This window comes from Schistocerca nitens, chromosome 2, assembly GCF_023898315.1.
Source record: "Schistocerca nitens isolate TAMUIC-IGC-003100 chromosome 2, iqSchNite1.1, whole genome shotgun sequence".
Lineage (NCBI taxonomy): Eukaryota > Metazoa > Arthropoda > Insecta > Orthoptera > Acrididae > Schistocerca > Schistocerca nitens.
This window is the reverse complement of record NC_064615.1, coordinates 301,059,198-301,084,079: the sequence shown is the minus strand read 5'-3', so window position 1 is coordinate 301,084,079 and position 24,882 is coordinate 301,059,198. Positions and strand designations below refer to the sequence as shown.

The following is a 24,882-nucleotide window of genomic DNA, read 5'->3' as shown; positions in this document are numbered from 1 at the left end:
TTAAGTAGTTCTAATTTCTAGGAGACTGATGACCTCAGAAGTTAAGCCCCATAGTGCTCAGTGCCATTTGAACCATTTTTCCAACAATGCCAACCAGCCACAGACTGCACACAGCACAGCAGTCAATGATTTTCATACAGAGCGCTACGTGGCGTTACCAACATAAAAACCTAAACAGCCTACTTACAGAGTGTCTGCTCAATTGCAATCAGCTATAGTGACATATCAAAGTCTGCCAAGAGACAGAAATGTCAGTCAGATATCATTGTCACAAGTTAAGTAGCGTTTTGTAGCATACACTTAATAAATGGCATTTGTTATTTCGTGTTGTGTTGCAGAACTCACTGTCAAACAAGTGTGGAAATTTGGAAATTTGTGGTAAGTTCTATGGGTCCAAACTGCTGAGGTCATCGGTCCCTAATCTTACACACTACTTAATCTAACTTAAACTAACTTACGCTAAGGACAGCACACACACCCATGCGCGAGGGAGGACTCGAACCTCCGACGAGGAGAGCCGCGCGAAGCGTGACCGGGCGCCTAAGACCGCGCGGCTACCCCGAGCGGCAAAAACAAGTGCTTAACTACAGGTGTGCACATCAGCCGCTGTTACGGAAAAGCAGCAGGGAAATCCTTTCCTTCTTCTATGGTTGATTGGGCTGAATTAATAGCAGCATTCAGTTACTACAATCACAGCAGACATTGTAGCAGTGTAAGATATTAATCACACGTTTGCAATTAAATCAGCACAGGCGTACGTCGCGTCACTGATCTCACACGTTGCACATCGCCAAGAGTGTTGTGGATTGTGGCCGTGGCAGCGACGTCACGGAAGTTCAGAGGCTCGGACGCAAGGTCCGCCTCAGAAGTAGTGCAACAACTAACGAAAAGACCTGTGCTTGTTTCATGCAGAAGAATCCGAGACATCAACGTTCACAGTATTACGCGGTGTTTAACCACACTACCCTCATAAAGGCACCCACGCTTCATCGAAAATGAGAACATTTCAGGATCAGCCTCTCCATCGCACTGCAGCAGCCAGCAGCAGTACTGGCGTCGAGCAACAGGAAGGAAGGAACTACCACGTGCTGGCACTTCCTCTGGGTTTTAATTCGTTACTGAAGTTTTCTGTCGCTCTTCATTAAGTTAATCTTCAGCACAATTACAGTGCATTTCTTAATTGGTAAAAGTGAACGAGCAGATTCATACAGCTTAACGAATCTTAGTTCAGTTGCCGTCGGCAGTGAACCCTCCAGAACATAGAATTTTAATGCGGCACTGTAATCCAGTCTACTTATTTGAATAGCGCACACCCATCACGACAGCTTATAAAAGATGTACAAATGAAGCTGTTCCGTAAATCAAGTTGACATCTGCCTTACTGCGAAACGTGTACCGATACGAAATATTTTTGATATCTACGCCACCTGTGGGGCAGGCTATGAAAATTTTTCGGCTGGTCCTGCTCTGATTTCGTCGAACCTATTAATAGGGAACCAACAAGCATCTGGAAACATTTACTGCCAACTGTGTGTGTGATGTCAACAGACGTATTCGACTGGGAACATTCAAAAGAAACAGTGAATTTAGACAGGAACCATGAGCAAAATTTAGCTTGTGCAGCAAATAAAGCTAGCATTGACAAGTCCTGGTTTTTCTGCTGTGCAACAATACCAGATTTTTAATATTTTTTGTTGGTGGTCAATTATGAATCGTATAATTAGTGCACACAATGTGTGGAAAAGCTGCACATTTCTTTATTTATCTAACGACGGGTACTGAGCGATTTGAGAGAAACAAAGAGCTAACTGTATTCGTGTTAGCATGGAAATTGAAATTTGCTAACTGCACACAAACGAGTAACTGAATTGTAAGTAGTTCTTATGGGTGTGCAAACTATCGGATGTCGTACAGAAACGACAGCCGTGGAACATTTGGTGCGACACGGACGTGTGTGTTTGACCTCGCTGCCGCCTGACAAACCCAGTTGTGTTAACATGGTGACACTGTCAAGTTCTTCTACAATGCCAGCTAGATCACTCAAAACCAAAATTACATTGTATTGACAGTCTTATATCTTCCACATCAGAGGATAGTGCGGTACAACAACAAAATGTATTTGCGAGGTGTTTCATTTCGATTACTGTCCCCAAATGCCTAGAATGAAGCTATAAAAGGCTTTGAAATTGACCGGTGACGCGGAAATTGTTATGGAAAAGCCCCGTTTGCTCGAAAACAAAATAAGTTACGGTTGAAGTCCCTACCGTTTAGCGTCAGGGAGGCAACAAGGCATAATAAGTGTAAAAGTTGATCTTGTGTCTACTGACGATGATAAAAAAAGTAGACACTTGTTTGTACTAACTTCATACTGCCGCACAACAGTTATTCAAAGTGGCGTCGCCGGCCGGTGTGACCGAATGGTTCTAGGCGCTTCAGTCCGGAACCGCGCTGCTGATACGGTCGCAGGTTCGAATCCTGCCTCCGGCATAGATGTGTGTGATGTCATTAGGTTAGTTAGGTTTAAGTAGTTCTAAGTCTAAGGGACTGATGACCGCAGATGTTAAATCCCATAGTGCTTAGAGCCATTTGAACCATTTGAAAGTGGCGTCCCCCAGTTTCTCCGCGGCATGACATCGTCGCACAAAGTTCCGTAGCGAAACATGACCGCTTCTTCCTATCCATGTTTTAGGCAACGTCTGGCGTAAGTGTTTACTAGTCAAATATGCAAAGAGAGCTTTGGCGCCACCGTCTTGAAACCTCATATGTAGATGTTGGGATATCTTTCAAAGACGTAGCGAGTTCGTCTTTGAAAAACACAGCATACGCTGGTGCAGTCACCCGAGGAGAAAGGAGATACGGGCCTGTTAACCGATCACTGACAAACGGCGACTCACAACCTCACTCTGAACCGAGAGCCCTTCGCCGCTGTGAAGATTCTTGACGGCCCGTACATGACTACCCACACATGACTACTGCGACTATTTGAGTATTCCGTCCCTAGTAAAACAGGCTTCATCAGAGAAAAGTACACAAGCAGGAAAATGAGTATTGACCGTACAGCGCTGCAGCACGCACTGGCTCATCACGACAAGCAGTCCGAAGTCAGCAGGAGCTGCAGCTGCTTCCCCCGTATTATTTTGCACACAGTATTACGCGCGACATCCATTTCATGTGCAACTGATCGAATGCCGATTGAAGACTTATGATCCACACGAGCAACCATTTCTTCTTTCGAGTGCAGTACAGTATAGCTGTTCAATTCGGTCGTTGGACTATTTCCCTTAACCGTTGCAACAGGTGCTGTCCACGTGGTAACCTGGCCCGAAATTACATCTCAGCTACCGTACAGTTTTCATTTACTTTTTCCTATACGAAAGTCATGTCTGTCAAAGTGCAAAGAGTTATCCCACTGGAGCTGATCGAGATTACACTTCAACTTGGGAACAGAGGCAGCAGTGTGTTAATGTCGCCGTGCCTCTCAACGTATACTTACGGGGCGGTCGCGTTCACCAGCGCTACAGTGTTAGCAATTATATATGTGATCAATTGTATATGTGATTAAGGAGTCATTTCATGGCATTCTACAATTAGTTCTCCCATGGCACTGGCAGAACTATCCCACACGTTTGTGTTCATAAATTTCGACTCAGTTTCCAGAATGAGATTTTCACTCTGCAGCGGAGTGTGCGCTGATATGAAACTTCCTGGCAGATTAAAACTGGTAGAGCACTTGCCCGCGAAAGGCAAAGGTCCCGAGTTCGAGTCTCGGTCTGGCACACAGTTTTAATCTGCCAGGAAGTTTTGACTCAGATGTTGCTGAAGCAAGGTTCCCTACGTCACTCATACACTTATTCTTCTCCTGCCTCATCGTGGGAACATCCAGTACATAAAGGGGAGGCCCTATCCCTCCTTTCTTCTACAAATTTTACAACTCCTGCAGTTTAAAATTTGTGAAAGAAAGGGGGTGGGGGGATGGGGTGGTAAGTAGGTCAGCCTTCTCGTTGAGACGTAAATATCTCTTAAGAAATTCATAGCAGTGATGTGTGCAAGTAAGTTGACATTTTGTCAATGACGGTGTAACTATCGCGTAAAGACACAGGAGGAAAAGGAACTTGAGTTTCGATATAACCTTTTCAAAGCTGAATACTTTTTTGTTACTTATACATTGATTACAATGAGAGATTGCAATGTTTGATAGTACCTTCGTGATGTTTAGTGACGTTCTGGTATTCAGATGCATATGCAGTGCCTCTTTTGATCAGTTTTCTGATGCGGTTTCAGTACAGTTTTGGATGGTGATGTGTTAAGCAGGCATATGTTTACCGCGTCGGGTAGTGTGTCTGTGCGTTCGTAAACGTCCGCCCCGGACCACCGAGGGGTCAGTCGGGGTTAACAGCCGCAGCGGACCAATTGAATCGCCGGCATGGCTCACGTGCGTGTACGTACCGCACCACAACAGACAGCTTTCCACAACCATCCAGTGTTCTGAAAATGAAATGTTTTACGAGGGTAGCTGACACGCAATCCGTAAATATGCTTTTTCTTTTTCTGCGCGACACGGATCGGGCAGATTCCGGCTTCACAGTTCGTCCCACGTTTTGCGTGGTCTCCCTACATTTCTCTAGTCTTCCGGGATTAATAGCGTCACTGGTTCCGGTAGTCAAAATGATGCAAAGTCCGGCAACTTGCTTCAAATGTTCGTAAATGTGAAATTGAGCACTTCACAAAACACTAAAACGTAGTTATAATGTCTCTGAGCCATAGCCAGCATGAGTCACCTCATAACAAATACTCGAGTACATCAATTTGCGGCAGTAGAGTGAGGCTCAGTCGTAGGTAAAGCAGGCGGCAGACGTCGATTTATTGGTAGGATACTGGGAAAATGTAGTCGGTCTACAAAGGTGACTTGCTGTAACCCTTCACATTAACATGCCAAATCTGATTTAACCACGCCGACCCTGCGCAAAATGCAAGCGAAAGAAAGAAAGTGATTCTGGAAAAGAACGTCGTTTTGCCTCCAGGGATTCCCATTTGAGTTCCCGGAGCATCTCCGTAACACTTACGTGTTGTTCGAACCTACCGGTAACAAATCTAGCAGCCTGCCCCTAAATTACTTCGGCGTTTTCTTTCAATCCGACCTGGTACGTATCCCAAATACTTGAGTAATACGCAAGAATAGGTTGCACCACCATCCTATATGCTGTCTCCTTTGCAGATGAACCAGTCTGTTCTAAAATTGTCCCAATAAACCGAAGTCGACCGTTCGCCTTCCCTGCCACAGTTTTCACATGCTCATTCCACCTCATATCGCTTTGCAAGTTACGCGCAGATATTTAACGAGCTGACTGTGTCAAGCTGGACACTAGTAACACTACATCCGAACATTACAGGTTTGTTCTTCCTACTAATCCGAATTAACTTAAGTTTTTTTCACATTCAGGGGCAGCTGCCATTCACCACAGCAATTTTGTCTAAGTCGTCTTGTATCTTCCTACAGGTAGTTTTCGACACCTAACCGTACACCACGGTATCGTCAGCAGACAACCGCAGATTGCTGCCCACCCTGTCCGCGAAATCATTTGTGTATATAGAGAACAAAATTGAAATTTGCTGCCGGCCGGGGTGGCCGAGCGGTACTAGTCGCTACAGTCTGGAACCGCCAGACCGCTACGGTCGCAGTTTCGAATACTGCCTCGGGCATGGATGTGTGTGATGTCCTTAGGTTAGTTAGGTTTAAGTAGTTCTAAATTCTAGGGCACTGATGACCTTAAGTCCCATAGTGCTCAGGGCCATTTGAACGATTTTTTTTTTTTTTTTTAATTTGCTGACGAAGGAGCGCTGTGTTCCCTTTGAAGTGGAGTCCCGCTGTGTGAAAGTCGCCGTCGCTCTAGACTTCCGGTTGAACAGTGTTCCTGGAGGAACTGCGAGCCTCAGCTGCAGAGAGAGGCCGCGATAAGCGCGCAGCCGGTCGCACTGCCCCGGCGACTCATGACGGCTGGGCCGCACTGCACCCACCGCGTATCAACACACGCGCCGACGCCGAGCGCCGGCGGAAGCCACAGAGCTGAGCTGCTGCGCTGCCAGTTCTCTGGCGCCGTGATCCCCACAACAGATCAAGCCGGCCGGTGGTAAAATTTAGCTCTTGTTTACTCTGGTTACCTATCTCGTGTCATATGCCGAATTTAAGATGGCACTGCATCCTCAACACCGTAAACTTGAGCATAAATTTCACGCTTGGAAGCAAATAGTTGCGGAGAGAATACCCTGTATCAAAAACAACATGTATAGGTTAGGGGGCCAAATGATAGTGAAACAAGAGTTCAGTTCTTATCAATGAATAGCTGTATTTACAATGAAATGAATACCCCTAGCTGCATACAGGCGTTGATATAAGTCAACGGGGACAGTTGAAAATGTGTGCCCCGACCGGGACTCGAATCCGGGATCTCCTGCTTACGTGGCAGACGCTCTATCCATCTGAGCCACCGAGGACACATTGTGCGACTGCAGGGACTTATCTTTGGCACGCCTCCCATGAGACCCACATTCCGAACTTATTGTCCCGCACTACATTCATAGTGCCCCTGCCGATTATACTCATTACTCGTCGTTTTTGCCAATAACTCGGTGGCTCAGATGGATGGAGCGGGTTCGAGTCCCGGTCGGGGCACACATTTTCAACAGTCCCCGTTGACTTATATCAATGCCTGTATGCAGCTAGGGGTATTCATTTCATTGTAATTTCATTCTAAAGAGCTGCATGGTCACCGATGGTATCTGTTCTTTCGACATGTCCGAAAGAACAGATATGAATAGCTGTATGTCGTAATGCATAAATGAGACTGACGGTTGTGACTTCCACAGTAGTCCCTATAAGCTTAAGTTGCTGCTTTAAGTGTAAGCTGTTTACGGAATGAAAAACGAAATGTTTGTTTCCGACCATTAGTGCCTTCCTTCCCCCCGCCCCCCTTGAACCGTGGACTTTGCTGATGTCAGGAGTCCAGACATACTGTGGTTCCTGAAGCGGGGCAGCAGGCTTTTGAGTAGTTGCACAGTGTAAACCGTCTGAGTAACTACTGACTTACCTACCTTCTAACGTTAGTCAAAATGGCCTCGCTTTGTTGGAACTGCGAATGGCTGAAAGCAAGGGCGAAACTACAACTGTTACATTTCCCAATACAATCAGCTCTACTATACGGCTTAATGATGATGGATTGATAGTAGGTGAAATATTCCAGACTCGAAACAGCCCTACATTCGTATCTGCGGTCTGGGAAAATACTCGGGAGGAAGTTGTCATCAGGAGAAACAAATGTATCGTTCGACAGGTAGGTGGCTTGCAGAATTTAAAAAGGAAATCGAATAGGTTGAAGTTAGACATAGTGGGAATTAGTGAACTTCCGTGGCTGCATGAAAAAGAGTTCTGTTCAGGCCAGACAGCATTATCAATACAGAATCAAATAGTGACCGTGCAGGGATAGGTCTAAAGGCGAGTAAGAGAACAGGAATGCGATTAAGATACTATGAATAGTATAGTGAACGCTTTTCTTTATAGTAGTAAAGACGTAAGGCCAAAACCCAATACATTAGTACATGTATAGACACCGAAACAGCTAAAACTGGTACCCCTTTTATTTCGTGAAACGAGATTTTCGGCAAAATGATAAGACGCGAAGCAGCTCATAATTCTCTTATATGAGTAATACTTTATGCCTTTTATCAACAGGGGGCAACGGCCTTGCCGCACTGGCTGCACCGATTCCCGTGATATCACCGAAGTTAAGCGCTGTCGGGCGTGGTCGGCACTTGGATGGGTGACCATCCAGGCCGCCATGCGCTGTTGCCATTTTTCGGTGCGCTCTCAGCCTCGTGATGCCAATTGAAGTGCTACTCGACCGAATACTAGCGGCTTCTGTCAAGAATACCATCATAACGACTGAGGATGACACGGCGGTCGGATGGTCCCGGTAGGCCACTCGTGGCCTGAAGACGGAGTGCTTGTATCAACAGAGATATTGAAGCAAGTATGTTTTTTTTATATAATGGAACGTTGTACTTATTTTAACGATATCGAAAGCTCTTTGAAAGACGAGTGCATTGAAACAACGGTTGTTAAATTTAGCGTTGAAACTTACAGCAAACTATGCGAAAAATGTGCTAAAATTGAAAGGCAAGATGGGCCGGGATCTGTTACAGCGGTGTAAACACGGCCAAGTAGGGCCCTCGTGCCAGGCTCTGTCGTTATATCAAATCTTTCCACTGTCCGCTCGCTTCCACAAAAGCTGTTCACGTAAACACGTAAAATGTGTGTGAATTCCTAAGGGACCAAATTGCTTAGGTAATCGGTCCCTAGATTTACACACTACTGAAACTGACTTATGCTAAGAAGAACATACACACCCATGCCCGAGGGATGACTCGAACCTCTGGCGGGAAGGGCCGCGCAATCCGTGACATGGCGCCTCAAACCGCGGGGTCACTCCGCGGGGCCACGTAAACACGTTTAAAATATTTACCCTAAGCCCCGTCTGATATGCAGGACGATTCCATATACTTCCAGTTAAAACAATCGTAGCTGAGACTGTCAGTATACTGTAATACTGCTACCTATCTCGCGACAGTACCGATTGTCGCCTCTGGGAAGAACGCAGGGCGCGATTGTCAAGCAGTCGTGCTCCAGCTCCCATGCAATGTGTCAATTGCAGTGCCGACTTCGCGGCTGCTAAACGAGAATTTGATGACACGGTAACGTGTCTACCATAGTAGTGTGTAATTTTCAATAGTGTCGGTGTGGGTCGGTGTTAGTTACTTGTTTGAGAAATGGATATTCCGATTTTTCGTCTGTCCTATCGCGAGAACAACAATTAACCGCGTCGCGAGGATTACGGGACAAGTAACATTGAGTGGATTAAATCTGAGTGAACATTCTAGGTTAAAGAGAGGCGTATGATGCGTCGGACTAAATCTCACAAGCATAGACAATTCGTTCGGACATCGTACCGCAAAATCTTCAAACAACCGTGTCGCGAACCGTGACGTGTACGTTCGTGAAACTAACCGGTAACGCCACTAGAAAGGATTGATGTTAATTGCAAGAACTGTGCCGCACGTCTAAACTTGCGACAGCCTATTTTGAACCATGCATGTTGTGTACTTTGTACTCCAAGAGGAGGAGGAGGAGGAGATTAGTGTTTAACGTCCCGTCGACAACGAGGTCATTAGAGACGGAGCGCAAGCTCGGGTTAGGGAAGGACGGGCAAGGAAATCGGCCGTGCCCTTTGAAAGGAACCATACCGTCATTTGCCTGAAACGATTTGTACTCCAAGTAATTTAAGTAAGTGATTAACACCTTGCCAACAGTGTTCAATAAATTTCAACTGGCTGTGGGGCTGACGTGTCCATAAATGATTACGTCGGTCGTATGATATCAGTGTGAACAGTGCAGCCCATTTTTGAGTCTGTGGTACAATATACTTCAAGATATTAAGTTATTCATGACTATCATTGTGTTTTTCCACAGTCTGCCGCAACTAATGAACTTTGCGGGATTCTGTCTTTGGCTACTGGTGGGAGCTGCAAGAGGAAAATCACCGTGGGCAAACGAGGCACATCGATCGTAAAATATTTAATACACTTGCCTGCGTATTACGTAACCCTGTACAGCATTCGTAAGTGAGATAGACCGAATATTTGGTTACTTTAAGCCCCGGACATGTTACAACCTTGTGTCTGTGTCGCAAAGAGCAGGGCAAAGAGGAAGTACTGTACGTCTTATATCAGTAGCGTAGGCCTATGATCTTGTTGCATGTATCGGTAGAGTCTGACGCGAGAGCCCGACTTGGCGGATTTCACACCAAACAGTCGAGTGCGCTAGCCTTAACTTTTAACATCTAGCACTTTTCTCGGATCTTTTTGAGAACAGGTTCAAATGGTTCAAATGGCTCTGAGCACTATGCGACTTAACTTCTGAGGTCATCAGTCGCCTAGAACTTAGAACTAATTAAACCTAACTAACCTAAGGACATCACACACATCCATGCCCGAGGCAGGACTCGAACCTGCGACCGTAGCGGTCACGCGGTTCCAGACTGAAGCGCCTTTAACCGCACGGCCACACCGGCCGGCGTTTTGAGAACAGTTTCGGCGCAAGCATTGCACCACTGTTCTCGTCTTTTCGGGAGCTTTTGAACACCGTTAAAAAGTATATAGTCCTTTAAAAATGCTCCTTTGAAAATCTCAGTGGAAGAGTTATGAGCACTGAGCATACAACGAAATGAATTGCCGCATCCGCCTGATATCCGGGCGTATTCCAAGGTAGTTCTAATCATCGAACCAGTAATATTAACCATAGTTACTAAACCATCGTAAAAGTACGATTGCAGTTCGTACCAATTCGCGGTGCCCGCCAGTCTGGTGTTGTCAGTACAATGTGGAAACAAGAGATTTTGTACTTATTCCACTTTTTTATGTATAACCCTGGGTTCGGTTTGGAGCGGCGGTGAGGTGGGTGGACTGCTGTGGCCTGTTGTGAGGTTGTGAAGCACTGAGGGCTACGACGGGACGAAGCCTGTCCGTCGTTTCTAGGTCCCCGGTTCAATACACACAATACTTCGTATGTGGCACATCACTGGAGACCTTATAATTGTTATTAACTGTTGCATAAACTATAAATTGTGAATTCCTTTCAATAAAATGCGGAGTAGTAAAATTTACGATGGTTTAGTAACAATTTAACATTTCCTCCCTTTAGCGTTCTTGGGTTAACTTCGATATCGCACCAAAAAGTGCCGTATTTTTAATACTGTCGTCTCACAAAACGACGATCTGCGACGCCTTGAAATGTGTTGTTCAAAATATAAAACAAAAAGGTTTGGTGTCATTTCACTGCGCTCTCCAGACTACGATTCAAAGACTCTCGCGTCTTAGCAGGCTTAATACAAACATCAGAGTAAGGTATTGTCACCAGCACTACTTTGCTCTGTCTTCATGCTTCAAAACGGCAAGCAAGCATTCCAGAGCATTAGGTTCTTCGTGGAATCGTACCGCGTACGGTACACCGTACCTGCTGTTGCAGACATATTCACTCCACATTCTACTCTTACTTGCACACATTGCATTTACACGAGCTCCCAAATCCGGTTTCCTGTAAACCTCTTCCTCAATACCGCAGAATGATCGGTCACGTTGCACCGCATTATCGATTCTGGAAATGCGGGGGTTGGCTTCCGGATTTCAGCTGTTCCCACAATCGCTAATAGTTCCATGTAAGGGCTCTGCCGCATTTGAGTCTTAACTAGGTGGTGGTCAGATTTCTGCTTACTTTTAAGAATGTCGGCTAATTAGGACGAAGTGACTTCGTGTGCTGTGAGAGGAAAAACAAGCATTAAAACTGACAAAGGAATTATTCTTTTACTTGTAGCGAAGCTTATTTTATTTTTATTTAATGGAAGAAGATACGGAAATAATCGTCTTTGATGAATTACCGAATTCGAACTGACGGGCGCCTATATTTTGCACGACTCGCCATTCTGAAAACTGCTATACCCTCATTCCTTTACTGGCTATGCTTCCCGCACACAATCAATAGCTAGTGCCAAAAGATTCGCTATTTATATACACTGCAACAGAACTGCGTCTTTTGTCAAAATAAATTTTTCTAGTCATTTAGAGTTTACGAAACGATTCAGTACAATATCGTTCCAGTGCTGATGAGTTCGCACTATCTTCCACAACGAGTATCGCCTAAGTTAATGTACGAAAACAGCTTCGCATTCATTGGTTTGAACAGATACGATTATTAAAAATCTTCTCTTGAACAGTCTCCTCCTCTTGTCAATGTCAGTCCCCCATAACGTAATTGCATCCTCTCGTTATTAACATAGTTACAAAACTGCGATCGTATTGACCAACTCGCGTTAAACTAACGTTCAGAAAACAAACATCTCATCAGGATACAGGTCAACACTGTAAACACAACAGCTATAATTGGTTTCAAAAATTCTGTTTTAGTTTTCCGGTTCAAATGGTTCAAATGGTTCTGAGCACTATGGGACTTAACATCTGAGGTCATCAGTCCCCTAGAACTTAGAACTACTTAAACCTAAATAACCTAAGGACATCACACACATCCATGCCCGAGGCAGGATTCGAACCTGCGACCGTAGCGGCAGCGCGGTTCCATACTGAAGCGCCTAGAACCGCTCGGCCACACCGGCCGGCTCGTTTTCCGGAAGTTGTGTCGCATGTAGGCGTAATAAGACACCACACGTTCAACGTTTTACTCTCTGTACTTCAGGCTCTCCGCGTGGCACGATGTTCACTTCCGCGGTGAGAAATGTGGACCTTCTAGTCCCAAACCAAACAATTATTTTGTAATGCTTTTATCTGACTGTTTTTCATGCGCGGGAAACATTCTCCAACATTTTCATCGGGATTTGCTGTGACTTTCGATGACTTTATTCGACGTAGTTTTATACATACATTTCAATCTTCCGCTAAAGCAGTAGGAATCAAGATACGAAACTAATAACAAAACATTTCCGTTATATGTAGGCGATAGTGAAGAAATGAGGAGATTGCACCGTTCTCAGAAGCATGTTCCTAACTCGAAAGTAAAAAAGTAGAAATTACAAGTCATGAAATTTTTCCACTCATCAGCGGAGTTGACATTTTGGGTCGAGCTCTCTTCTGCAGGCATTTTCTCTATGCAAGGTCATAGTATCAAAGGTGAAGCATTTAACAACGCACATTTCGTGGAAATAGACTTAACTTCATTGATTTTCGTACCGGTATCTACAAATAATCGATTTCTACATTGCACACTGGCTCAGGCTCTGAGCACTATGGGACTCAACTGCTGTGATCATCAATCCGGTAGAACTTAGAACTACTTAAACCTAACTAACCTAAGGACATCACACACATCCATGCCCGAGGCAGGATTCGAACCTGCGACCGTAGCAGTCGCACGGTTACATTGCACACTGCCAGCGTTTATGGTTCGTTTCTCCAATTAAACACCCCTGAAAACTTGAAACAATTTCTGGCTTGGAGCTAAAACTCCAACCAATGCAACATCAAGTTGTCGCAATCCGTTGTGACCCAACCGATCATTGCTAGAAAACCCGCTTCAACCTTACGACATAAAAATGTCATGAGGTCTATATGGTAGTGTAGAAGAAATATACACCTCCACCCCCCCACCCCCCACCCCGCCCCCCTCGTTAGTCTCACTAACACAGATGCGCAGTATTTAAACCCGTTGCTTTACTAGCAGCTGCTCTATCAAGCGTCATCTCTCGCTACAGTGAATCACAGAGAACGAACGTATCCGCTAGGGAGAGATATTTCTCTGAACGCTTGACAGTTACCATGGCTGCAACAGAGACGCCATCGGTTGCCATGGAAACCGGGAGGACGGTTGTATGAAGCCCCGCTTGTATTAGAACACAAGCAATTTAGCAACGAGAAAAGTGTATGTTACTAAATGTTAGCAGGAGATAATCTCGGGGACGTAACCTGCATACAATAAAGTAACGAATAACGGAATAGTTTTGCGGCTTTTCATTGCTACATGTCGTATTAAGTTCTGCCGCCAAAACTGCAGCAATGTTCGAAACCTAAGGCTCTTAACAGGAAGAGCTGTACTTGAAATATCAGATCTCTCAGCCTATTTCGCTTCTGTGTGGCATCCTTTTACCATTGCCCGCTGTTTATCACGGTCGTGGAAGAGCATTCAAACACCAACAGGCGAAGAAAATTAAGCGAGTTAGCAGAAATTAATCTTGTGGGTGTAGCAACAATATAAGCTGTACGCTCTTAAAATCTCTTGTTTTTGACAAAGTTCGAAAGAGTACGCAAAAAGTTTGTCGAATAATCCGACAGAATGTTTTTTTTTTTGTATCCATTAATGATATGTACGCTTTAGGAAGGTGTTTGGATTCTACTGGCTGTGTTCTCTATGTAACTACGAAGTTGCTTGTGCCAATAATTTTTTTTTTTACTGCACGGGTGTGGTGCAAATAATAATGATAATAAAATACAGCAAAATCGATATTAAAAACGCTTGTATCTACAATACACATATACGCACACACTTAAATAAAAACGATATTTTGGCTCGTTTGTAAAATTTCTGTAAAATTGAGAAGTTGATCATAACTAGCAAATCCTGTCACAGAGCAGCTATTCCCGCTCACCGCGGGAAGCTGACAGACACACTCTTCTGCACACAGAATGGCGTATAGTGTAATATAAAAAAAAGGGGAGATTTTCTCCTTTTCGTTTCACTTCAAGTTCGTATTAGGATTTTAAAAAATCACGCACAGTAGATTTACGGGTTGCTTCATTCGTAAATGGTTAAGTAGCTGTAATATTCTCCAAATAAAACGGAAGTATATTATTCATCGCATTGATATACTATACACTATACTTCGCAAAGCTGTTCTGTCTTTTTCTGAATACGTTACGCAATAAGTATATTTTTGGAGTCACTTGTGCATTTTTAAGGCGGCAATTTTCTCTTCTGTGGCGACGTAGGTTTACAATCAATTCGTATGCGTGTCGGATTAAGCATTAATATTTTGAACCATAAAATAAAATCTGCGCCACCGAAAGAGTGCCGCGCCTGTAACCTTATATGCATTCTCTTCCGAGAGTGAAATCCAGAGAAACGTAAAATGAGCGGATGATGTAATCACACTCGCGTCCCACTCCCGAGGCAGTGTCAAGGTCCGATACACGGACTAGCAGCTAGAAGCTCGTAACTCAGAACGCGGATAAAATCCACAAGTAATTTACGTAAAAAAATTACACACCTGGAATCATTTGTAGCTACGATGAGACACCGGGGATTCTGCAATGTTTGATACATAAATAAAGTAAGATGTGACGAAAGCGTGCGATTTTGTGGTTGTAAAGCTATTTCTGCATTTACATATGTAACCTTCAAATCTTGCGCAGAGCAAGGCAGAGGTTACTTTTTATTTACAGCACCTCATTTTGGGGCAGAAGTGTCGAATATGAAATCAATCCAAGCAGAGCTAAGCATTGTTTCCGAACCACTAATCTGCTCTGCGGTGAGTGAGTCTGGTCCAGAAAGTCGCGCGGGAAGTTGGTTTGGTGCGCGAGCACAAACATAAACAGCTTTCTGAGCAAGCAATTATACGCGAGACGACACGCAGTTAGAGCATCTGTGTGAGACGTACCGGAACGACGGTGGCGCGGGAGCAGCGGCCCGGGACGCAGCAACGCCGGTAGGTCCTGTCAGCCGGCGTCTCACCAGCCGGCCAGGTGTCGGCAGCAACGTCAACGTCACACACGCGCGATAGCACACGCCACACACGCGCCGCCGCCGTTTCTGCTGCTGCGCCAGTGAGCGCGCTGCACACGAGTGGCGATCTGCATGGCGCCGCGGCCCCCGCACCCCGCGCGGGACGCTGACAGCCCACGCGCATGCGCACTGGCTGCTGTTGCTCGACCCCCGCGCACGTGTCTGAGGATCTAGGGACTGCCGCACTCCCCGTCACGCGCGCGGGAGCCTATGTAGGCGGCAGTGACGGCTCGCGTGATGAATTTGCCAGGCCAAAGATACATGCACGCACTCCCTTGATCAGAGACTGCGTGAACTGGATGTCGAATTGCTGTCGTAGTAGTACTTTCCTGCTGTAGAGATCAAATATCAGCAGCCTGAACATTAAAGTGCGCTGAGCAGAATTTTTGTCACGAACATTCACTGCTCCAAACGTGCCGTGACCATGATGCGGCTCAAGATTTGCCGGTAAGCGCTCTGCAGAGTTTGAATACTATTACATAGCTACTTCAGACAGACTCCGTTTAAAAACACCTGGCCGCGCGTTGTTAACCGAGCGGTCCAAGGCGCTGCAGTCATGGACTGTGCGGCTAGTCCCGGCGGAGGTTCGAGTCCTCCCTCGGGCATGGGTGTGTGTGTTTGGCTCAAATGGCTCTGAGCACTGTGGGACTTAACATCTGAGGTCATCAGTCCCCTAGAACTTAGAACTACTTAAACCTAACTAACCTAAGGACATCACACACATCCATGCCCGAGGCAGGAATCGAACCTGCGACCGTAGCGATCGCGCGGTTCCAGACTGAAGCGCCTAGAGCCGCTCGGCCACACCGGCCGGCGGTGTGTGTGTTTGTTCTTAGGATAATTAAGGTTACGTAGTGTGTAAGATTAGGGACACATGACCTTATCAGTTAAGTCCCATAAGATTTCACACACATTTGAACATTTTTTTAAAAAACACCTTGGATTGTGTACGAGCTTCATAGGCACCTTAATAATCTCCACTTGATATCTGAAAAGAACTTGGCCTAAAGCTACGAAGACATAAACGTAAGGGCATTTTGGTCGTTTGCAACATCTGTCACAGCTCGAACATCGCTATTTTAATTTGTCTTTGCTTTACGAGAAAAGAGGTGAAAACCACTGCAGTTTTTTTAAGGTTTGCACTGCACCTGGTCGAATTCCTGAGTGTATTTTTTAACCAATTATGCCCTGGTAGAGAAGAAATAAAAACTTTAAGGTAAGCCGATGACATTGTAATTCTGTCAGAGACAGCAAAGCACTTGGAAGAGCAGTTGAACGGAATGGACAGTGTTTTGAAAGGAGGATATTAAGATGAACATCCACAAAAGCAAAACGAGGATAATGGAATGTCGTCGAATTAAGCCGGGTGATGCTGAGGGAATTAGATTAGGAAATGAGACACTTAAAGTAGTAAAGGAGTTTTGCTATTTGGGGAGTAAAATAACTGATGATGGTCGAAGTAGAGAGGATATAAAATGTACACTGGCAATGTCAAGGAAAGCGTTTCTCAAGAAGAGAAATTTGTTAACATCGAGTATAGATTTAGGTGTCAGGAAGTCTTTTCTGAATGTATTTGTATGGAGTGTAGCCATATATGGAAGTGAAACATGGACAATAAATAGTTAGGAAGAAGAGAATAGAAGCTTTCGAAATGTGGCGCTTCAGAAAAATGCTGAAGATTAGATGGGAAGATCACATAACTAATGAGGAGGTATTGAATAGAATTGGGGAGAAGAGGAGTTTGTGGCACAACTTGACTAGAAGAAGGGACCGGTTGGTAGGACATGTTCTGAGGCATCAAGGGATCACCAATTTAGTATTGGAGGCCAGCGTGGAGGGTAAAAATCGTAGAGGGAGACCAAGAGATGAATACACTAAGGAGATTCAGAAGGATGTAGGCTGCAGTACGTACTGGGAGATGAAGCAGCTTGCATAGGATAGAGTAGCATGGAGAATTGCATCAAACCAGTCTCAGGACTGAAGACCACAACAACAACAACAACAGCCCTGGTAGTATTGCGAAGTCGATTCCTACTACGCCGCAGTGAAAGCGCTCAGAAAAACATCGAATTCGGAGCTATCACATGTACTGAATTAGCGATTTATCACACTATGATTTTTTTTAGAGACGAAATTCTTCCCCTCTTACTTTTGAGTGTCATATGGTTAATCTTCATTCATTCTTAGGAAAACTAAAAATTAATCGCACATAGTCACCTCGTCATAGATATTATCACTATAGCTTCGTATTTTGACCACTTTTAAAACAATCGCATTGATTTGGTGAACTGTATAATCCGGAGATAATGACCCACACTGTCGTACATAAATCTCATTTGCAGGAGAAAATTGCCCGAAATGTGTATACGTTCAGCAGATCGACTGGGAGCACAGGCTCACACTAGCAATTTGACCTCGTGCTAATGTCGTAAAAATACGGTCATACAAAATGGTTCAAATGGCTCTGAGCACTATGGGACTTTACTTCTGAGGTCATCAGTCCCCTATAACTTAGAACTAATTGAACCTAACTAACCTAAGAACATCACACACATCCATACCCGAGGCAGGATTCGAACCTGCGACCATAGCGGTCGCGCGGTTCCAGACTGTAGCGCCTAGAACCGCTCGGCCACTCCTGCCAGCTATGGTCATACAGTTACATAAATTGAATCGCTAGCCGGCCGCGGTGGTCTAGCGGTTCTGGCGCTGCAGTCCGGAACCGCGGGACTGCTACGGTCGCAGGTTCGAATCCTGCCTCGGGCATGGGTGTGTGTGATGTCCTTAGGTTAGTTAGGTTTAAGTAGTTCTAAGTTCTAGGGGACTTATGACCTAAGATGTTGAGTCCCATAGTGCTCAGAGCCATTTGAACCATTTTTTTTTTTTTGAATCGCTACCTCCAGAAAGGAAACATGTCCAAAATTTTCAAAATTCGTTTTATTGCGTCAGAGAAGTCCAACTGGATAGGTGCGCCTTTTACAGCAGATACAGAACTTATCCACAATCGATGAAGCGCCTCTAGCAACAGATCATAATTCACCTCTTACTACGGAATGGGAACATGTTCTGGGCGTGTTACCTTTCTGCTTGTAAACAATATAGGGACTTCGACATCATGAGGACAAAACTGAGGAACCAAGAACGATATTAAACTGTTAGTGAGGCGATAGACCTCTTACTGGGTTCTTCACAGAAGAAAGACAAATTTAGCGGTGATCTTATAAAAACAAAACAGAGTACACTGCTTGGTGGCCAAGATCCTAGAAAAAACTTGTCTTACTAATTATATTTATGGTCTGAGGTGGCGGAGTTGACGGTCATGTGTGCATGGGGTGTGAACGAATGGTGTGTGTTTCTTTTTCTGAAGAAGGCTGTGGTCGGAAATTTATGCGTAAGTGTAATTCAATTTTGGCTGTCTGCAACTTAACGTGTCTTCTTTACGGTAAGCAGCAATCTGTCTTTTCCTACGTTGTTGATTTCCAATCAGGAGTTTTCATTGTTTGATGCTTATGGAAAAGATGTTCCAAAGGAGCACAAGATTTCTTTTGCCCTATCAAAGGATCAGGTATTTAGCAAAGATACACCACAGGTAGTTCAATGTAAGATCAACACCAATAGCGTGTGAGCTGACAGCTTTTATTTAAAAAATACTAAACATTTAAAAATGGATGATATTAAAAACATTTAGTTTATATTCCGGAAGAAAAGATGTAAACTTGGAATGAAATTTTGACATATCCGACAATCAAGGCAGATGAAACTGAAGAGAATTTGTTAAGTTCATGGAACTCGTTTTGATGTAATAATGTTTAAAATGTATTTCGTTTGAGGAAAATATGTAAAATAAATTTGTATCCTCACAGCATAAGGTTACAATTTATGTTCTACATTGATTATTTAAAAAAAGGGTAAGTTTAGCTACCAGTAACACAAAATTGGATAAAAATTACATAATCCAAAGCATCATACAACCGCATATTTTTGCAGAAAATATAGAATAATTTCGCTTTAGTGTTTTCGTATAAAGCAGTTTTTTGCCTCTCATGTATAATTTATAAAAGTGGACTTGTTCCCTTACTGCAGTTAGTAGCTTCTAAAGCCTACGTTAATAGCTCTTTATTACACTGCGACTCGACATTAATCAACACATAAATGACTTCTTACTGGTATTATAACTATAACTAAACGTTTGTGGTACTTACCTATGAAATGTTAATTTTCTTCCTTTGACGAATTTTTATTTGTGTGCGTAGCAGCAAAAGTTCAGCACCTTTGCTGTCACCAATAAATAAATGTGTGCTGACAGGGCAAATACATGTACGTGTAGCATTAGAATTTCGGTCTTAGTGCAAAACTATCTCGTAACTTTTTTTTTTGTGATATGTTACAATGCAGTATCACCGGTCTATTGCGGTCTAACTGTGTTGGTGAGGCAGTAAATTTCCACAGGGCAGTGACTGCGTCACTGCAATTCACTTTGGAGGTGTGGCGGTGGGACTTGTAGTCCCGTACCACCCTCTGACGGTGACAGTACTACGTGAGTCTGGCAGAAAAATTTAGCCTAACGTGGGCAGGTGTGGTTGGAAAGTATTGGACGTAGAATGGGGGCTAGTCCCGCCAAAGGATGCGTCCGTGGTGGGCGTGCCAGACCTATTGTTAGCCATGGTCGGAATCCGATTCCTCTAGGATGGTTAGGGGAACCGGATGTCGATGCCAGCGGCGTGGAAGTGTGGTCCCAACGAGGTGTAACCCATGGACAGTGTCCCGCAAGATTCATGTTTGATGTTGACGAAGCACGGTGTACCTTATGCTTCCTCGAGAAGATATCCCTATTCTATGTTCCCAGCGAAAGATCCTGGTGTTTCGTTTCTTCGCTAATTAGGAAATGGCAGCCACCTACGTTTCACTAGTCGCATTCTGTATATGTAAAAATGAGTGTCTTTGCTTCTTTGTCATCTAACTGCGATGAAGGTTTGGTGTGCTGTGCGCACGCTCGCGAAAGTTTCTGAATTAGTACATCCAATTGACGATAGGTGGTTCGCGAGTCGTTTCATCAGATGTTTGTGTTTAATATAACTTAGCGGAAGTTCCTATGTTTTCGGTGTATAAGTGCGCGCGCATGATATAACTGAATTCAATCAAATACCGACAGCGACATTGCGATTCGTGTGTGACATAAAAAGTGTTGTTAGATTGTGAAATTCCAGTTGCCAGCTGCCAATAGATAACAGGCATTGCACGCATTTTCTTTCCTGTTTCCAAGTGAATTTGCAATAGTCGCCACAAAAGCGTTACTTTCGTTGTCAAAACAATTATGCCACCCAATCGACAAGCGATTGGTCGATCTGCACCTCAAGCACGAAACAAAAAGGCATGATGAGCTTCAGAAACAGAACCTTCGAGTACGCACTGCTAGCGGCGTTCAGTAAGTAATACGACACATTTCTGTCAGCCCCTGTAGGTACTTGAAGTTCAAACATGTGACGGGGCTATAGTCATCCTTCAAAATGGCGTCTGTAACGGAGGTGCGTTCCAAGCTGAGAGCTGTCATTAAGTTTCTTTTGCGGGAAAATCAGTGCATGACAGATATTCATAGGCGCTTGCAGAATGTCTACGGAGATCTGGAAATGAACAAAAGCACGGCGAGTCTTTGGCGAGGCGTCTGTGATCATCGCATCAAGGTCGCACAAACCTGTTCGCTGTCCCGCGTGCTAGCCGGCCGCACAAAGCTGTGACTCCTGCAATGTTAGAACGTGCGGACACTCTCACTTGAGGTGATCGGCGGATCACCATCAAACACCTCGTTGCTCAACTGGGCGTCTCTTTTGGCAGTGGTGCCTCACCCATCCACCAGTTGGGATACTCGAAAGTGAGTGCCCACTCAGTTTCTCGCCGCGTAACAGGACGCCATAAAGAGCAACGAAGGACCATCTGTGCGGAATTGCTTGCGCGTTACTACGAGGCTGATCGTATCAAAAAATTTCTTTCGAACATCGTCACAGATGGTGAAATATGGAATCATCACTTCGAACCGGAAGCAAAACAGCAATCAAATGGTTCAAATGGCTCTGAGCACTATGGGACTTAATGTCTGAGGCCATCAGTCCCCTACAACGTGGAACTACTTAAACCTAACTAACCTAAAGACATCACACACATCCATGCCGGAGGCAGGATTCGAACCTGCGACCGTAGCGGTCGCGCGGTTCCAGACTGCAGCGCCTAGAACCGCTCGGCCACACCGGCCGGCAAAACAGCAATCCATCGATTGACACCACATCAGCTCTCCTCCGAAGAAAAACGTCAAAGCCGTACCCTCAGCCGATAAAGTCATGGCGACGGTCTTCTAGGACTGTAAAGGGGTTGTTCTTTTTGATTACCTCCCTCATGGTGCAACGGAAATTGGGAATTTGTGGTAAGGTCTTATGGGACCAAACTGCTGAGATCGTCGGTCCCTAAGCCTAGCTTACGCTATGGCCAACACACACACCCATGCCCGAGGGAGGATTCAAACCTCCGACGGGGGGAGCCGCACATGGAGCAACGATCAACTTGAAAAAGTAGTGGTGGAAATTGAAAAAACAACTTTAACTTGTTCATCGCCACAAAAATGCAAACCGGTTTCTCCTTCCTCACGACAACGCGAGGCCTCACAGAAGTCGCACACCCGAGAGCTCACAAAACTTCAATGGTCCGTTCTTCCTCATCCACCCTACAGCCCGGATCTCGCACCTTCCGACTTCCATCTATTTGGTCCAATGAAGGAAGCTTTCCGCAGTAAGCAGTACGTGGATGATGAGGAGGTTATTGATGAAGCAACACGTTGGCCCCGACGTCCACGAGTGGAGTGCGGGCCGTCTCGGAACGGTGGCGTAAGACCGTCGCACTGAACGGAGATTATGTTGAAAAATAGGGTTTTGTATCCAAGAGTGTGGAATAATATGGTGTATTGTAATCCTCAATAAAGCCAACCTGCTTTCAGAAAAAAAAGTCTTGTATTACTTATTGTACGCTTCACATACCTCTTGTGGCATTCAATTACGATGCTAATTATGATTATGGTCTGCATGCAAGTGTGGCTGGTAAAAATGAATAAAGTACTGCAGTGCCTCTAATTTACACTACTGGCCATTAAAATAGCTACACCACGACGTGCTACAGACGCGAAATTTAACCGATAGGAAATCATTAGCTTTTCAGAGCATTCACACAAGGTTGGCGCCGGTGGCGACAACTACAACGTGCTGACGTGAGGAAAGTTTCCAACCGATATCTCATACACAAACAGCAGTTGACCGGCGTTGCCTGGTGAAATGTTGTTGTGATGCCTCGTGTAAGGAGGAGAAATGCTTACCATCACGTTTCCGACTTTGATAAAGGTCGTATTGTAGCCTATCGCGATTGCTGTTTATCGTATCGCGACATTGCTGCTCGCGTTGGTCTACATCCAATGACTGTTATCAGAATATGGAATCGGTGGGTTCAGGAGGGTAATACAGAACGCCGTGACGGATCCCAACGGCCTCGTATCACTAGCGGTCGAGATGACAGGCATCTTATCCACATGGCTGTAACGGATTGTGCAGCCACGTCACGATCCCTGAGTCAACAGATGGGGGCGTTTGGAAGACAACAACCATCTGCACGAACAGTTCGATGACGTTTGCAGCAGCATGGACTATCAGCTCGGAGACGACTGCTGCGCTTACCCTGACGCTGCATCACAGACAGGACCGCCTGCGATGGTGCACTCCACGACGAACCTGGGTGCACGAATGGCAAAACGTCATTTTTTCGGATGAATCCAGGTTCTATTTACAGCACCATGATGGTCGCATCCGTGTTTGGCGACATCGCGGTGAACGCACATTGGAAGCATGTATTCGTCATCGCCATACTGACATATCACCCGGCGTGATGGTATGGGGTGCCATTGGTTACACGTCTCGGTCACCTCTTGTTCGCATTCACGGCACTTTGAACAGTGGACGTTACATTTCAGATGTGTTACGACCCGTGGCTCTACTCTTCATTCGATCCCTGCGAAACCCTACATTTCAACAGGATAATGCACGACCGCACGTTTCAGGTCCTGTATGGGCCTTTCTGGATGCAGAAAATGTTCGACTGCTGCCCGGGCCAACACATTCTCCAGATCTCTCACCAATTGAAAACGTCTGGTCAATGGTGGCCGAGCAACTGGCTCGTCACAATACGCCAGTCACTACTCTTGATGAACTGTGGTATCGTGTTGAAGCTGCATGGGCACCTGTACCTGTACTCGCCATCCAAGCTCTGTTTGACTCAATGCCCAGGCGTATCCATGACGTTATTACGGCCAGAGGTGGTTGTTCTGGGTACTGATTTCTCTGGATGTATGCACCAAAATTGCGTGAAAATGTAATCACATGTCAGCTCCAGTATAATATATTTGTCCAATGAATACCCGTTTATCATCTGCATTTCTTCTTGGTGTAGCAATTTTAATGGCCAGTAGTGTAAGAATGAAACACCAGAAATGTGCTAGGCAGGTGGAAAAGTAAAATCGCCAGAATTACATTCACAATCCCAACCGTTATCAACGTCTATATAAGGTGATACAAGCCAAACGAAATATTCCTTGTCAAACCCAAGCAAGTTCAATTCATATTTCCAGATGACATAGTTCGGCGCAATAAATATCGTGCGCGAGAATTACAGGACAACATTCACACTACAAAGGCAAATCTGTATCATCGTGCAGGATCCGTGATACCACTGCAGAACACAAATCACAAATTGTTCATATTTATTTTACCGGAAACGCTGATGAACAAATAAAGCAAAGTTGACGGTTCAGTACGGGCACCAAACTAGAAATCGTCACAAATCGTTGCAAACTTCATTCGAGCAGCACAACGAATTAATTCAATTGTTCAGAACTGGCCTTGAACAAATGCCAGATGATGTCTATAAAGTTGTTGTTAGAGCACACGAAACTCCTGTCGGCCAACATGAAATACTGTGCAAATGCACGAACAACTGATGAAGAGGCGACAGTTATAACTGGCAAAAAATTTAACTCACGTGATACCATTTTCCATCGAAAAATGGTGATATTCGGCGAGTATTAGAAACTCATTGCTCATAGGACGGACTGCAAGATTTTATTCTGGCAGGGAGAAGATGGATATAACATCAAATTGAGAAATCCACAAATAGATAAGGAAACAAATAATACAGTCAGTGCCATCAATTATTACGCATATCGATTGATGATTAGTGAAACCACTAAAGTCATATCTTGAAATGTTGTCTGTTGTAAGGACATTGTCGATATGAGTGCGAAAACTGATACAGAACGCCTTATCTATATTCCAGTAAATAAAACCAAGTGGTATTCCGAAGAGTACATTGATTTACGTTATGCAATTGGGGAAAACGGTCATACTTTCAGTCACATTCATGGAGAATCCGCGGCACATGCGTGAATACGAACAAGATGCAAAGACATGACATGTTCGCACATAAGGCCGCCGAGATTTTTGTTATTACATTCACATGCGACCGTA

General features: G+C 44.8%; 1 protein-coding gene across 1 annotated transcript in view; it reads right to left on the bottom strand.

Moving 5' to 3' along the window:
* Positions 1 to 24,882, bottom strand: part of LOC126234996 (uncharacterized) — a 557,903-nt gene that overhangs the window by 521,758 nt on the left and 11,263 nt on the right. The window contains exon 2 of the mRNA XM_049943733.1: positions 15,207 to 15,508. Coding sequence (XP_049799690.1) covers positions 15,207 to 15,508 — 302 coding nt within the window. The remainder of the gene's footprint in view (positions 1 to 15,206; positions 15,509 to 24,882) is intronic.